The sequence below is a fragment of the Marmota monax genome, unplaced genomic scaffold, assembly GCF_021218885.2.
Source record: "Marmota monax isolate L192 unplaced genomic scaffold, Marmota_monax_Labrador192_F-V1.1 WCK01_AAM20220418_F8-fsc00023, whole genome shotgun sequence".
In the NCBI taxonomy this organism is placed as follows: domain Eukaryota; kingdom Metazoa; phylum Chordata; class Mammalia; order Rodentia; family Sciuridae; genus Marmota; species Marmota monax.
In genome coordinates this window covers 2,692,722-2,707,833 of record NW_026692907.1, presented here as the reverse complement: position 1 = coordinate 2,707,833, position 15,112 = coordinate 2,692,722, and the positions used below count along the sequence as shown (strand labels likewise).

Below are 15,112 nucleotides of genomic sequence, written 5' to 3'. Positions count from 1 at the left end.
TTTACAAATAAACCTAAGTAAACATAAATTGTTTTGATTTAAACTATAATTTGAAATTTTAAAATAGATCTACAATATGTGCTATTCTCTTAAAAGATCACAGTATTTTAAAAAGAACTAAATTAAACAAAGGATGTAGCTGAGGATGTAGCTTAGTGGTAGAACAAACACTTCCCTAGCATGTGCTAGATCCTGGGTTCTATCCCTAGTACTACAAAAACAACACAAACAAAAAATTTAAAATAGTTAGAACCCAGAATTTTGATCACACTCTAGAGAAGGTATAAACAAATAAGAAAATGAACTATTGGGACTCTACTTGCCTTTAAATTTCAATTATGACTAATTTGTTAGATGAACTTAAAAATATCAGTTATTCATCTGATTGCTTATCCAATCTTCATTTAGTGGGCAGGTGTTATAGTCACTGCAGTTGCTAGAGATGATGAATAAGATATAGCACAGCTTAGTGGAAAAGGCAGACGCACATTAACATCTACTGTGGCAAGTGCAATGGGACCACTTACATTGCTTGGAACCAAACAAGAAAACTTCACAGAAGGTGTGGTATTTTGAAGGATGAATGAAGAAGCCTGCCAGAAGAGGAAAAAAAAATGAAAAATTCCAGTAAAAAAGTAACAGATATGTGTCTACTGTGTGTTAGGCACTGCCTTTGGATGTGGTGGCATTAAAGACAGTCTCCTTCTTATGGGCCTCAGAGTTTGGTGGGCAGAAGAAGTAAATAGGCATTTAAAATACATTATGTTAAGTGCCATAATTAAGAGCTCTATGAATGTGTTTATGTGAAGGAGGCCAGGGAAAGTCTCAGAAGGAAATGATGTTTACGTTTCCCACTTCAGAGGTAGAAAAGATCTGAGTTCTGTAGTTCTTTTTTTTTAAATATTTTTTTAGGTGTAGATGGACACAACATGTACTTCTTTTATATACTTGGAGCCTACAGTGGGTTGTGACGATAGAAGCAGGAAAGTTCTGGAAGTCTAGAAAGGAAGATTATGGTTCTGAAATATTTCTTTCATGAAAAAGTCCATTTGATTTCCCCTTGGATATATGAAGAGCCCAATTCATAAGTAAGATTTAATGTAGAGGTTAAGAAATTAAATAATGTGTATTTTTTTTTCCTTTTAGTATTTAGCCTTGCAAGACCTGATGTTACTTTCTCAGTATTCTCCTTCTCGAAGACAAGAAGTTTTTAGCCTTAGCCAACCAGGTATTGCTAAAAGTAATAGAGCTCATTAGGTGTGTGTGTGCAGAAAGTACTCCACTAAAAGTTTTGGGTGAGAGAGGTGTATGTAATAAAATATCACACATCAGTGAGTCCCTTAAATGAAGTGTTGACTTGAATCTTATACAGCATAAGTGTTTGTATTGCTGTGGGTAGAATTTATGTCACTTGTAAGAGTATTTATTTTCAAACTTTTATATCCTTCAGCTCCCTCAATACTCATAATTTCAGTTCCACAAGAAATTATGCAGTGAGTTGACAGTTTTAGAGCAGAAAAGTACAACTTAAGAATAAAGATTTTAGGCTGCAAGGAGTCTTATAAATCAGGTGGTCTAATCCCTATGTGGGAGATCTAATTAGAGTAAGGGGCTTAAATTGGAATAAGAATTCTGTTATTTGACTCCAATTATAGTTTTCTCCTGCTATGCTCCTCTGCCTCCCTCTAAAAGAAAACAAAAACAAGAAGTAGGTATGTCATCCTGACTTAAAAGCTGAGGCAGGAGGATCCCAAGTTTGAGGCCAACTCGAGCAACATAGCAAGACCTGTCTCAAAGGAAAGTTTAAAAAAGGGTGAGGATGTAGTTCAGTATTTATCAAGTGCAAGGCCATGGGTTCAGTCCTCAGGACAGGGGGAAAAAGTAGGAGGAACTAGATTTGATGGCCCAAGGATGTTCTTGGCAGCCTTGCTGTACTTCTCCACTGTGAACTTGCCAAGCTGTTTGACACTGTAACTTTGCCAGGTTTCTGCCATGTTCCTAGAGGAAACTGTCCCGCCCCAGCCTCCAGTGGGGAACAGAGACCACGGGTAGCTTTTCATCTTCTTTCTAATTAGTTCATCATTATTTTGCCAAACTGAGCCAATTCCCAGATTGTAAAAGAACCTACTATAGTAAAATGTGATATAGAAATGAAATCTAATTAGGTAACAGTTTAATTGACTGGAGCCATTCTTTTAGTTGTAAGAAATCCAGAGCTTATACTGTGGAAAATTAACTGTAAAAACACTTTTCTATCAAACCTAGATTAATTTAGGAATTCTTTGTATATTATTTTCCAGAGATTCAAGTAAACTCTAACAGGGTAGCATGTGTTCTGCCAGAGAACTTGCACTGTAGGGCATATTATTAAAATTTAACTAGAATATTACCCAGTTCCTAGTGATCCTGAGTTATAGCAGTACATAGCATCCTAAGGCCCTATTGATGGACTACTTTTTTTGTGTATTTATTTGCAGGTTAAGTGGGATTCCTCTTGAGTTGTGTAAAAGGGGAAGATGTTTAAGGAGGGATCTAATTGAAGAGGAAATGATTGGTACACAAGATGGGCAAAACAGTATTCAGAGACTCTCCTGTTCTCAACGTAACAAAGCATACTTGATTTTTACATAACTCTAGGAGACAAAGGTCTTAGAAAATGAAGACAAAGAAGAATAAGGGAATTTTTGAAGGAGTGGGGTTTACTGGTTTAAGTAAAATAATAAGACAGCAGATATGTGAACTCTTCACATTTAAAGTTTAATCATTATCAAATAATGAGTCATTCCTAGCGATGTTATAACTAATACAAGTCTTCCCCTTGTTTGCAACATATGTTCCAAGATCCCCGGTGGATGCCAGAAACTGGATAGTACCAAACCCTTATATGTACTTTGTTTTTTCTAATACATGCATACCCATGATAGTTTATAAATTAGGCACAGTAACATTAACAAAAAGAAGAAGGAAAATAGAACAGTTATAACAATATACAGTAACAAAATCACCAGTACACTACCCTTGTGCCATGGGGCCATTATTATGTAAAATAGGATAGTCAGATATTAGTACTTTAATATCATGTCAGTCAATCTGATAACTGAGACAGCTTCTTATGCACATTGTAAAACTTTTGGATTATTTCTGAAATTTGCACTTGATATTTTTGGACTATGGGTAACTAAAACTAGACAGGAAATAAAACTGAGCATTAGGAGGTACTACTGTAAAGGGAAATGTAAGGAGACACAGTAGACCATACACACAGGTCTCTGGGTTTATTTCATTGGACTGGCCTTCATTGTCTTAGTTCATTGTCCACAGTCTTAGCAGTGTGTTCAATATTGCTAGTGAAGTAACCCTGGTTTTTCTCAATCAAACCATGATCTAAAGTTTGGCTCTATTTTAGCAGCCAGTTTGAGAGCTTTTCAAAGGTAAAATAGCAAGATTTTGGGAAAACTGATTCATCCAAAGACCTGTGGAATAGTATGTATTAGATGGCTTGGAGATACATAGTAGCTTAATTAGGAAAAGTGGGCCAAGGTGTAACATTGATATAACATTTCTTATTGATTCTCCCACCCCTGACTTTGAGAGGAAAGTATTAGATTATCTTAAGAGCTGTTGTTTGGCCTCCTAGGTGGACACCCCCACAACTGGGCAGCCATTTCAAGAGAGTGTTTGAATCTTTTAAATGATATGACTCAGAAATTGGTTCTCTACCAAGAAGCTGCTGCTACAAATGGGAGAGTGTCTTCATCATACCCAGTGGAACCTAAGAAATTGAATTCTCCAGGTAATTTTGAGTACCCCTAAGAGCGGGAAAAGCATTTACATTTTATTTTCTAAGAAAGATGACAGTAGTTAGTCTGAGGAAACTTATATGAGTGTGAGATGTTTATTTTTTTGGAAAATTGATCTAACATTTGGGATATTTTATTAACCAAGAAAGAGACTTGAGTATCATTGTAGCCTGAAAAACATTTAAGTCCAAAACATCAAGTCATTGCACACCAAAAATATATAAATTTTTCATTTGCTTATTAATAGGATTTTTAAGGTTTTTTTTTTTTTAAATTTTAAAATTAGTTGTTGATGGACATTTATTTTATTCATTTATTTATATGTGGTACTGAGTATCGAACCCAGTGCCTCACACATGCTAGGCAAGTGCTCTACCACTGAACCACGATACCAGCCCAGGATTTTTAAAGTTAAGTTGAATGTGGCAGTGATCTTTAAATGACTGATGAAATGATGGTCATTAAATATAAGACTTCAGTAGAAAGCCAGGTAAATCTTTATAAATAATACTGAGTACTGTTTTGGTTGCACTGTCCCAGAGACAATAAGTTGCTGGTCTAGAGAAGAGCAACTGAAATGATTGATTTGGAGAGAAGCATCACACTTATTTTTTTTAAAAAAATATTTATTTTTTAGTTTTAGAAGGACACAATATCTTTATTTTATTTTTATGTGGTGTTGAGGATCGAACCCAGCGCCCCACGCATGCCAGGCGAGCGCGCTACCGCTTGAGCCACATCCCAGCTCCACACTTATTGTTTTGAGATGACTTAATGTGATTTAGTGACCCTTCCATTTCAAAGATAAAAACTGAGAGGAAGTAGTACAGGTGGGGGAAACTATGCTATTTCACCAAATACCTTAAGTAGAAAATGCCCACAAATGTAAGACTGATAAAAGGAATTAATGTTTGCAGCTACGCACTTAATGAAAGCAGGTGAACCTGTCTGGTTGAGGATAGTAGTAAACTTTATAGCACAGGCTTCATTTCATCTCAAGGGGAGGCTGAGGGTCAACTGCCTTGTTCCCATGTTGGGATTTAGATACAGTATCTTTTCTCCCACTGAGCTACATCCCCAGCCCTTTTAATTTTATTTTTGAAATAGAATCTCACCAAGTTGCCAAGGTTTGCCTTGAACTGGTAATCTTTGTGCCTCAGTCCCCTGAGGTGCTGTAGTCTGATATTTTAAAGAAACATCTGAAATCTAAAAAAAAAAAAAATTAGTTGAAAATTTTTACTTTTTAAACATTGGCAGCTATGATATGTATACATCATTGTATGAAGCGAAACAAACTCATCTGTTTTCGAAGTTATTGGAGGGATTCTAGCTTAAAAACAAATAGATTACACATGAAAAATAATTTAAATGAGATCATCAATGTAAGATTTTAAAAGATTCTGGAGTGTTTCAGATGTTACCACCTTTCACATAGTCAACAAATATGTATTTCTTTCATTTATTCAACGAACACTGAATGCTTTCTATATAATAAACTGTGTTAGAAGCCAGAGAGTTACAGATGAAAAAATTGTCTTGGAGCTGTTTTTTTTAGGGGGGAAAGAATGAAAACAGTGACAAGACAGTTTAACTGTTAAAAGGAAATGTATCAAAAAAGTCTGAGTGGGTAAGATGATATTTGATAATGAAAGGAGGACTTTTATGCTACCAAAAACATTTTTTTAAAAAAGGATTTCAGATTTAATTCTTTTGGGATATGGCACTACTAGAGAATCTTGAATAGGCATATTCTATCAAATGAGTGTGTTAGAAATCCTGGATTGGGTATATCATGGGTCTAACCAAACAGTGGACATTCATTATTTTAAATTGTTGTATTCTATTACTCAGCCAAAATTGGCCTCTAATTTTGAGGAATAATTGCAAGACTTTTAAAAACCTCAGTCTTAGTGTAGAATGATTCTTCAAAGATTTTTAATTTTCACTAACCCTTAAAAAGTCATGTAATGAAGATTTGGTACTTTGTTTAATTTCTTATTAACAAATTTTAACTAAGAAGATAGAATCCTAGTGCAGTTTGTCTTTGTGTCTGGTGCTAGAGTGTCAGGAAAATTCATAACTTCATAACTACCATAAATTGGTAGAGCTATAAGTTGATTTTAAAAGAAGGTGTTTATAGGTGAGATTTATAGGGTCAGATTAATAGATACCTTGGGCAAATTAGTCTTTGGAATGGCTTTTGTTAATTTGAAAGAACATTGGGGAAAAAGTTAACTCTTTTTTCCTGTACATTTTCATAGTGTAGATTCAGTATGTTTAGCCAAATAACAGTTACAGTAGGAACATGCAGTAAAAGTGGACAACTTCAAATGCAGTAATTAAAGGTGTCATTTAAAAATAAAATGTGTTGGGGCTGGGATTGTGGCTCAGCAGTAGAGCACTCGCCTAGCATGGGTGGGCCCAGGTTCAATCCTCAGCACCACATAAAAATAAAAGGCATTGTGTTGTGTCCATCTACACCTAAAAAATAAATATTTAAAAAATAATAATACTAAAAACATAAAATGTGAATTGATGAATTCATTCCAAATAGCTTAAAGTTAGAGAAATTGAAATTGACCTTGAAGATAAACATTTTTTAAAAAAAATATTTTTTAGTTGTTGATAAACCTTTTTTTCATTTATTTGTATGTGGTGCTGAGAATCGAACCCAGTGCCTCACGCATGTTAGGGAAGTGCTCTACCACTGAGCCACAACCCCAGCCCTTGAAGATAAACATTTATGGAGGTGAACAAAACAAAAGAAGCTACAACAAACTGACAAGAAAAAAGATACAAAAAGCTTCTTGAGTGGTTATTGAACTGCAGAAGTAAAACCTGACTCTTGGAATATAAACCTTAAAGGAAACAATGTACTGAGCCTTGGGTAAATGTGTTAAACAGAAAATTGAGATGCATAAAATTTGGGGACCTCCATGGTAGCCTGTTTGGATTAAGTTGACTCTTGAGTTTTGGGTCTGTTCTTTTACAGAAGAAACTACTTTTCAAACACCAAAATCTAGTCAGATGCCTCGATCTTCAGTGCCACCATTAGTTAAAACATCATTGTTTTCTTCAAAATTATCTACACCTGATGTTTCAAGTCCTTTTGGGTCCCCGTTTGGCTCTAGTATGATGAATCGAATGGCTGGAATTTTTGATGTAAACACCTGCTATGGGTCACCGCAAAGTACTCAGTTAATAAGAAGGGGGCCAAGATTATGGACTTCTGCTTCTGGTAAGGACTATTTGTTTTCTAAAATTTGAAGTCTCATAGTTGCAGAGGATCAAACAGCCTAAGTTCTTACTATTTTTTTTTTTTAATGTAGATCAGCAAATGTCGGAATTTTCTAATCCTTCTATGGAGAACATGGGCACTTCTATGAGTGCTGAGGGTAAGACTGTGAGACAACCCAATGTGATTTATTCATGGATTCAGAATAAACGTGAACAGGTAATATGATATGGGTACAGGATTTATATTTACATGTAACGTTGAGAGCATTCAGATTCTCACATAAGCATGCTATTAGGAATAAGTAGGTTTTGTTTTGTGGTTTTTATTTGTTTTGCTTTTAATGCTTTGTGTATCAGGTTGGCCCATAAGAAATTGCCAGTATTTAACTGGTTTGAGTTAGACAAATTGCAATTTCATAAGAATTGATCTAATACAATACCTTTCATATATGAATTCTTTCACTTAAAAAATATTTGAGTTCTCTGTAAATGTAGGATGCTGTCTTAGGCACTGGGGAAAACAGTTCTTATTTAATCCTAGTGAGGGGAAATAGAAAAGCAAGCACACGTGTCATATTTCTTTGCCATTAATTGAATTAATGTAAGACATACTTTAGTTACTATTACATTTTAAAGTAGCCTTAAACTGTGACATGCTATTAACATAAGATGTATCCTGATACCATGTTCAGGATATGAAAAATACAGTTAAATGGAATGAAATTTGGTACATCTTAAGTCTTACATAGAAAAAAGTCTTGGTAAAGGAAATAGAATACCTAAGGGAGGAAGTACCATTTTATGTGGAATGACCAGGGAAGTCTCATTGGAAAGGTGACATTTGATCAGAGGCCTTAAGGGAAGGAGGGCAGGGGACAACAAAATTCAAAGACCCTGAGCGGGGAGTGTACTTGTCTTGTGTGAGGAACAGTGTGGACACGGGTGTGACTGAAGTACCCTAAGTGAAGTAGAAGAGTAGGTGGGTGATGAGGCCAGAGCTTATTGTGTCATTAGCAGTTATAAAGACTGGCCTTTTCTCTGAGTGAGATGGAAAGCCACTGAATAGTTTTTTTCTCCACAAGAATTATATGATATAACAACATTTTGAAAGTGCTACTCTAGTGGTTGGGTTGATACTAGACTCCTGGAGTCTAGACTTGCCAACCTACACAGGAGTGGAAGCAGAGACCATGTTAAAGCTGCTGCATAGTTTAGTGGGGGATGGTGGTGTCTGTGACCAGAGAGGTTCTGGTGGGGACTGTAAGAAGTGATCAGGGTTTGGGTATGTATTTTCGGGTAGCTGTTACAGAATTTGCTTATAATTTGCAAATATAAGAGAACGAGTCAATGTTAACTAAGGCTTCTGGCCTGAGGAACTGAAATAATATAGTTGGAATATATTGAGGCAATTATTTGATTATTCTGGAGGAGGAGATTTGATAGAGGTGAGTAGAGGAAATGAGGAGTTTTGATTTTAGACATGACAACCTTGAGATACCTGTTTGATAACTAAATGAAAATATTAAGATTAAGATCTTAATTAAGATTTATTTATTAAGATTTGGAAGTCATCAGAATATAGACAGTATTTAAAGCCAAAAGACTCAGTGCAAACTCTTAAATATAAATATAGAAGAAAAGAGATCCAAGAGCTGGGTCCTCCCCTGACTGATATTCTAGAGATGAGGGAGAATAGCAGAGGATGTTGAGGTAAACAGAGAACTGGGGAAGGAGTGTTTTGAGAAGGAGGGAACATCAAATGCATGGGTTCAGGAGGAATTGGGAGAGGAACTGGAGACTGCCAGAAAAGCCACACCTGTCAAGGTGTTTTACTGTAAATTTAGCAGAGAAATGGGGCAATAGTAGGTTTTTGTTTATAAGATGGGAGAAATTATAACATGTTTATGATGGAATGATTGGCTAGTAGAGAGTAATTAAAAGCATTTTGTAAACCTCAGGATCCTATGTGGCTCTATCTGCTGTAAGTACTACCATGTCATTTTTTTTTTTTTTTTTTTTAACCATCTCATTTTTAAGTCAGGTTAGTTTTTAACCAAGAAATTTTGCTTCCTGTAAATGTCACCTAGTAGAAAACTATTTTGTGTCTTTTCTCTAGGGTACACATGCTCTTTTTATGGTATAAGAGGTTAAATGGCAGGACAGTTTCAGAGAATTAAGAAAGAATATAGTCTTAGAAAACATCACTAGAATAATCGAGAATTCTATTATGATCAGGCTGTAATTGGGTGTTAAATGTATGTATATGGGAACACAGTGCAATTTAGGTTAGGTCGATAATCTTGGCTCTCCGGTTTATGGTACAAAGGTATTTACTTAATAATTGTAAATTATAAATTTACTTACATTGTAAATTTTCTTATTCTATCTCTGCAAGTTATGAGATGATGTTTTCATATTTTCACTTAAGTTAATGTCAGGAGGAACTTGGAAATGTGTAATATATATGAGTAGAATTAAAAATGTAAATGTGTTATTTTTTCCTTTTTTCCATCTCAGATTAAGAATTTCTTGTCAAGACGGGTGTTGATAATGTATTTTTTCAGTAAGGTAAGAATATGAAGTTATAGCCTTAAGAATGTGGGGAGAGGAAATGAAATAGGAAGTGAAGTAGCAGATAGGATCTGACTGTAAATATTTTATAACTTAATTCTGGCAAGCCATGCAGCTTTGCCTAGCACTTCATTGAGCCTCCATTTGAACAGTAGTCACCCTACATACACATCTCACCTCAGTTCCTTCCTGGGGCTGGACTTACTGCAGTTGGCTTCCTGAGACTCTTGGCTGGGGGCAGCTTTGTGCTGGTATATAATAGCGACCCCTTCTTGCTATTTGCATCTTCACTAGTGAGCAACCCATGGCTTCCCGATGCTTGCTTCATGGCTTCATTTTCCTGTCAGTGTCTTTGTGACCAACTTGGTGTTTAAAGGAGAGATGACTTGAGTTAGATGACCAATGTTAAATCTGTGATGGATAAAAAGTTGTATTTCAGGCCACGAAAAAAAGGACTTTCCGACTTGCCAACATGCTATCACAACTGCCTGGAAAGTCATTCTCAGTCATAGAAGCTGAAGACTCGCTTCTGTTCACGTGACTGTAGCTGTTGAGTGATAATCAATCTTTTTTTTTTTTTTCTTTTTTAAAGCACAAGTTTTTTTTTTTTTTTTTTTTTTTTTTATAGAGAGAGAGAGAGAATTTTTAATATTTATTTTGTTTTTAGTTTTCGGCGGACACAACATCTTTGTTTGTATGTGGTGCTGAGGATCGAACCCGGGCCGCATGCATGCCAGGCAAGCGCGCTACCGCTTGAGCCACATCCCCAGCCCCTTAATCAATATTTTGATGACAAAACCTTTGCCCATATGTTAGAAAAAATTTTGGTTTTAGTTTTTTAAATCTAACTTTTGACTTTCTGTATTATCAAATACATTGCCATATTATCAAATGGGCTGATGTTGCACATTCAGTTAATACATTCAAATGAAAGTTTGCATTGGCATCCATTATTTATTTTTATTCTTTGGAGTCATCCTCTGATGAGAACAACCTTGATTGAATTTAGACACACATAAGAATAATTTCAAGTTGTGTGTATATGTTTGTGTGTGGTGCGTATCTGGAGATTAAACCCAGGGGTACTCTACAACTGAGCTATATCTCTAGCTATTTTTAAAATTTTTAAATTTTGAGACAGTCTCTTTAAATTGCTGAGTCTGGCCTCAAACTTGTGATCCTTCTGCCTTAGCCTCCTGAGACACTGGGGTTATAGGTGTGTGCCACTGTGCCTGGCACAAGTTCCCCAAACTGCCTTTTCAGTTGGTGAAAGGGAAGATCCACTCAACTAATGATTACCTCTACCAAAACATTATCTTCCTTGGGGTGTCCATTAGAAAAAGATGTCTTTCACCAAGAAGATGAGGGGGGTCTGATGTTTTACTTCAGTGCTTGGTTTCAGAAGGAGGGGAAGAAAACTCCTCTTAAATGTTTTTCACATATGTTGTGCTTTTTCACTTAAATCCCTTCTTTTGAATTATAACAGCTTTTCTGTGAGATAGGTCTTTCTGTCCTCAAGGAAACCTGAGGTACATAGTGAGTGTTGACCCTAACCAAAATCTCCTTTTCTCTTGGGAGTGAATGCCTGCTTTGATATTAATTTTGCAAGTGGATTTGTTATATGATAGAGAGTTATAGATACTATTGTTTGATATTGAGAAATGTAACTTAATAGTTTGTTATGTTGTACTTTATAGTCTTCATTGGGCATGTAAGTAAAGCCAGGATTTGTTTAAGTGGGGCAATTGTTGCGCCACAGTATCTTACCCTGATATATTAAAGAAGATAGGGTGATTTTTCTTTGGAGTGGAGTTGAAAGTAGACAATTTCAGAGAGATAATATGTATTTAAAAAATCTTACAGTTTAAAAAGAGCTTTTGTAACTATTCTCTTAAGTGATCTCTGTCCTTATCCTCTGAGGTGGGTTCAACACACATGACATTTTAAATGAGAAACTGAGGCACATAGACATGTAGAGATTTGGGAAGGGTCACAAGAAGTTGGGGTAGGATGCTTTTTTTTTGTAGTTAAATTATATTATATAAGAATTTATTTCAGATTTTAATTCTTAATACTCTGTACTGTTGGTAAAATGATACATAGTTCTTGCCCATAGGATCTTATTTTAATTATTTATTTATTTATTTATTGGTAGCATCCAGAGGCCTCAATTCAGGCTGTGTTTTCAGATGCCCAAATGCATATTTGGGCATTAGAAGGTAAGCAATTTCTGTGAACTGTAACTGTGATTTTAATTATCTGTCAAATAATGAAGTATAATCTATGAAAAGTCATTTCTGGACTTTGATCTCAATCTTCATATTTTTCAGGCACATTTTTATATCTTTGTTTTATATAGATCACTTTTCTTAGATATTTAAGTTGTTTTGTTTTGTTTGTACTGGTGAGGATTAAACCCAAGGCCATCTGCATGATAGGCAAGCTCTGCCACTGAGTTATACAGCCCAGTCCTAGGTGTATTTTGATTTGGACAAAAAATTTTTATCATAAATAAGCAGAGAAATTGAGTCTGGGATTCATTCATATCTTTCTGTACCTCAAAATATTCAACCAACAGATTATTATTTTTTATACCTTTATTTTATTTATTTATTTTTATGTGGTGCTGAGGATCGAATCCAGTGTCTCGCATGTGCGAGACAAGTGCTCTACCCAGCCTCAGTTTATTTTTAACTTATGTTAAATACGAAAACTTAATTGTTAAAGAATTGTTTCTTGTCAAGTACCAGCATGCACACCTGTGATCCCAGCTATTTGGGATGCTGAGGCAGGAAGATTACAAGTAGGAATGTAGCCCAGTGGTAGAGAGCTTGACTAGCATACATGAAGCCCTGGACCAATTCCCAGTACCCCACATCTCTAAAGGTCTGTTTTTTTTTTTCATCTTATAGACACTACCTTACTACCTTCCCAATGCTTAAGTGACTCTGAGAGTGGACTTTCTGACCATTCTGTGAAAAGTATTCAAACAGTTGTCACTAATCCTTTGTTCTTCCAAGCATTTATCACATCTCAATATATTTTGTTTTAATTTTAGTACTGTGGATTAAACCCAGGGATGCTTAACCACTGATTCATATCCCCAGCCCTTTTTATATTTTATTTTGAGACAGGGTCTTGATAAACTGCTCAGAGCCTCACTAAGTTACTGAGACTGGCTTTGAACTTGTCATCCTCCTGCCTCAGCCTCCTGAGCTGCTGTGATATACACTACCACACCCAGCTAGGAGTGTTCTATTTCTCAGCTACATCTCCAGGCCTTTTTATTTTTTATTTTGGTATAGTGTCTTGCTAAGTTTCCCAGTCAGACCTTGAAGTTGTGATCCTCCTGCCTTTAATTTCCCAAGTAGCTGGGATTATAGGCATGCACCACCATGCCCAGCTATAACTCCATTTATTAAAAAAAAAAAAAAAAAAATTCCCTGATAGAATTAAATCAGAAACTTTGACCACTTATTCATGACTAAGGCAGTTGAATGCTTTTTTTTAGTGTTGATTCTCATCTTTTGCCTATTTGTTATCTAATTGCCCCTCTTTATTTATAGTTCTTTTTATATTCAGAATATTAATCTTATTTCAGATAAATGTATTGCAGATAGATTGGCCTAATTTTGATGCACATTTAACTTTTTCTCTTTTTCCTTTGAGGTCTATCACACTTGGTAGCAGCATCATTTACAGAAGATAGATTTGGAGTTGTTCAGACAACGTTACCAGCTATCCTTAATACTTTGTTAACACTGCAGGAGGTAAGCAGTCTGTATGTGGGGTGTGGGGAGAGGTTATTCTGCTCACCTCCCCAGCTTTTCCATTTATATATCATATTTATTTATTGAGTAACCAAACATGTTGGAAATTAAGGTAATGATATTGTTTTCACCCTTAGAAAATTACAATCTAAAATACAGCAGGAAGAGAAGACTTTTAATTGTATAAATTTTATAGGAAAAATAGTATACTGTAAGTGTTGATGAGCATGTATGTACACTCATACATTGCTCGTGGGACTGCAAATTGGTGCAACCACTCTGGAAAGCAGTAAAGAGATTCCTCAGGAAACTTGGAAGGGAACCACCATTTGACCCAGCTATCCCACTCCTCAGTTTATTAAGGACTAAAAATCAGCATACTTTAATGACGAAGCCACATCAGTATAATTGTAACAGCTATTTTACCTCTTAGAAAGTCTTACTCGTCAAAAATAGTGATTTTAGTTTTAAGTATTATTTGTGCCCACTTTCTCAGATATATTATTTGAGATGCATATGTCCACATGGTTGTTTTCAGTATTTTCCTTCGAACACTTGGCTTGTCTAACCATACAGTAGGGCAACCATGACTTGAGCATGTTGTCTGTTAGTTCTCACAGTCATCCTCATTAATGTCTTGCAAAGTAAGCAAAATGGAGGTAATTGAGCTCTTTTACAAATGAGGGAGACTCAGAAGTGCAGTGACTTACCTTTATCTCACAGGTCTCATTGATGAAAGATCTGGGGTGCAAACCTGGTCTGATTGCAGGGTGTTAGCCATGTAATAGAGCCGGAAAAAGCTGCAGATCCATATCCCTTTATTCTTCCTAAACTTACCATCTTGTCTTATCCGACCCCTGACTCCTATTCCCCAAAGGATTCTTTCTTGAGAGAGAACAGTTCTACCCCTGAAACCTTTTGGACTCTGATCTGCAGTATGTTTATATTCAACTAACTGAGTGTGTGTGTGTAACAGAAACAAGGTTCCTGGTATAGTACTTCCCTTTAGTGTGTGCAGTGAATTTTAACATTTTCCCTTCTATTTCATTGAGGGGAGAAAAAACCATGCTGATTGAAACTGACTGAATTGATTTCACAGATTACACTACCTTCCCTAGAAGTTTTCTACATTGAAATTATTGTTTTCATCCCACCACCATCAAATTTCTAGTTAATTAGAAGGAAAGCAATCTGTTTTTTCCTTGTAGTCATTAGGGTAGGAAGGTGACAATTACAGGTTTGTCAAGAAGTCAGGCCTCATGTACTTGGAAACAGAGGAGTTGGGATGGAAAAATTCCTTTTGAGGAGTAAAGTAGAAAGAAGCAAAGAGGCTTATTTTGGGATGTTTAGAAGAGGTCAAAGGGACAAAGAACTAGATGATAGGTACTTAAGCAGTGGTACTTAGCCTCTGAATGTTAAAGCCCTCTTCGTGTGAGGCTGTGGAGTCTGTTTTCTCCTGCACCACATCACAGTCAGCCTTTTGTCGTACTCTTTAGTCAGCAGGTTTTGCACACTAGCTCACCTGTCCTCCATCCTGACTGATTGTAATGAGCAATTCAGTGCTGGATAATCATCTATATCTTGGCTGCACTGGCCTTTGATTTCCTTCTCTTCACTAATCATTTGTATGCCCTCTCAACCCACAGCTATCACACGACCTCATTATCTCCTGAATGTTGCATTTCCAGAGCCTGGGACTCCAGGATTCTACCCTCTAAGCCAAAGTCTTTAAAT

General features: G+C 36.0%; 1 protein-coding gene across 1 annotated transcript in view; it reads left to right on the top strand.

Moving 5' to 3' along the window:
• Ndc1 (NDC1 transmembrane nucleoporin) overlaps positions 1 to 15,112 on the top strand; it is a 59,474-nt gene that overhangs the window by 28,364 nt on the left and 15,998 nt on the right. Inside the window, exons 10-16 of the mRNA XM_046450859.2 lie at positions 1,147 to 1,228; positions 3,638 to 3,793; positions 6,793 to 7,038; positions 7,130 to 7,254; positions 9,555 to 9,605; positions 11,764 to 11,827; positions 13,278 to 13,378. Of these exons, the coding sequence (XP_046306815.1) occupies positions 1,147 to 1,228; positions 3,638 to 3,793; positions 6,793 to 7,038; positions 7,130 to 7,254; positions 9,555 to 9,605; positions 11,764 to 11,827; positions 13,278 to 13,378 (825 nt within the window). The remainder of the gene's footprint in view (positions 1 to 1,146; positions 1,229 to 3,637; positions 3,794 to 6,792; positions 7,039 to 7,129; positions 7,255 to 9,554; positions 9,606 to 11,763; positions 11,828 to 13,277; positions 13,379 to 15,112) is intronic.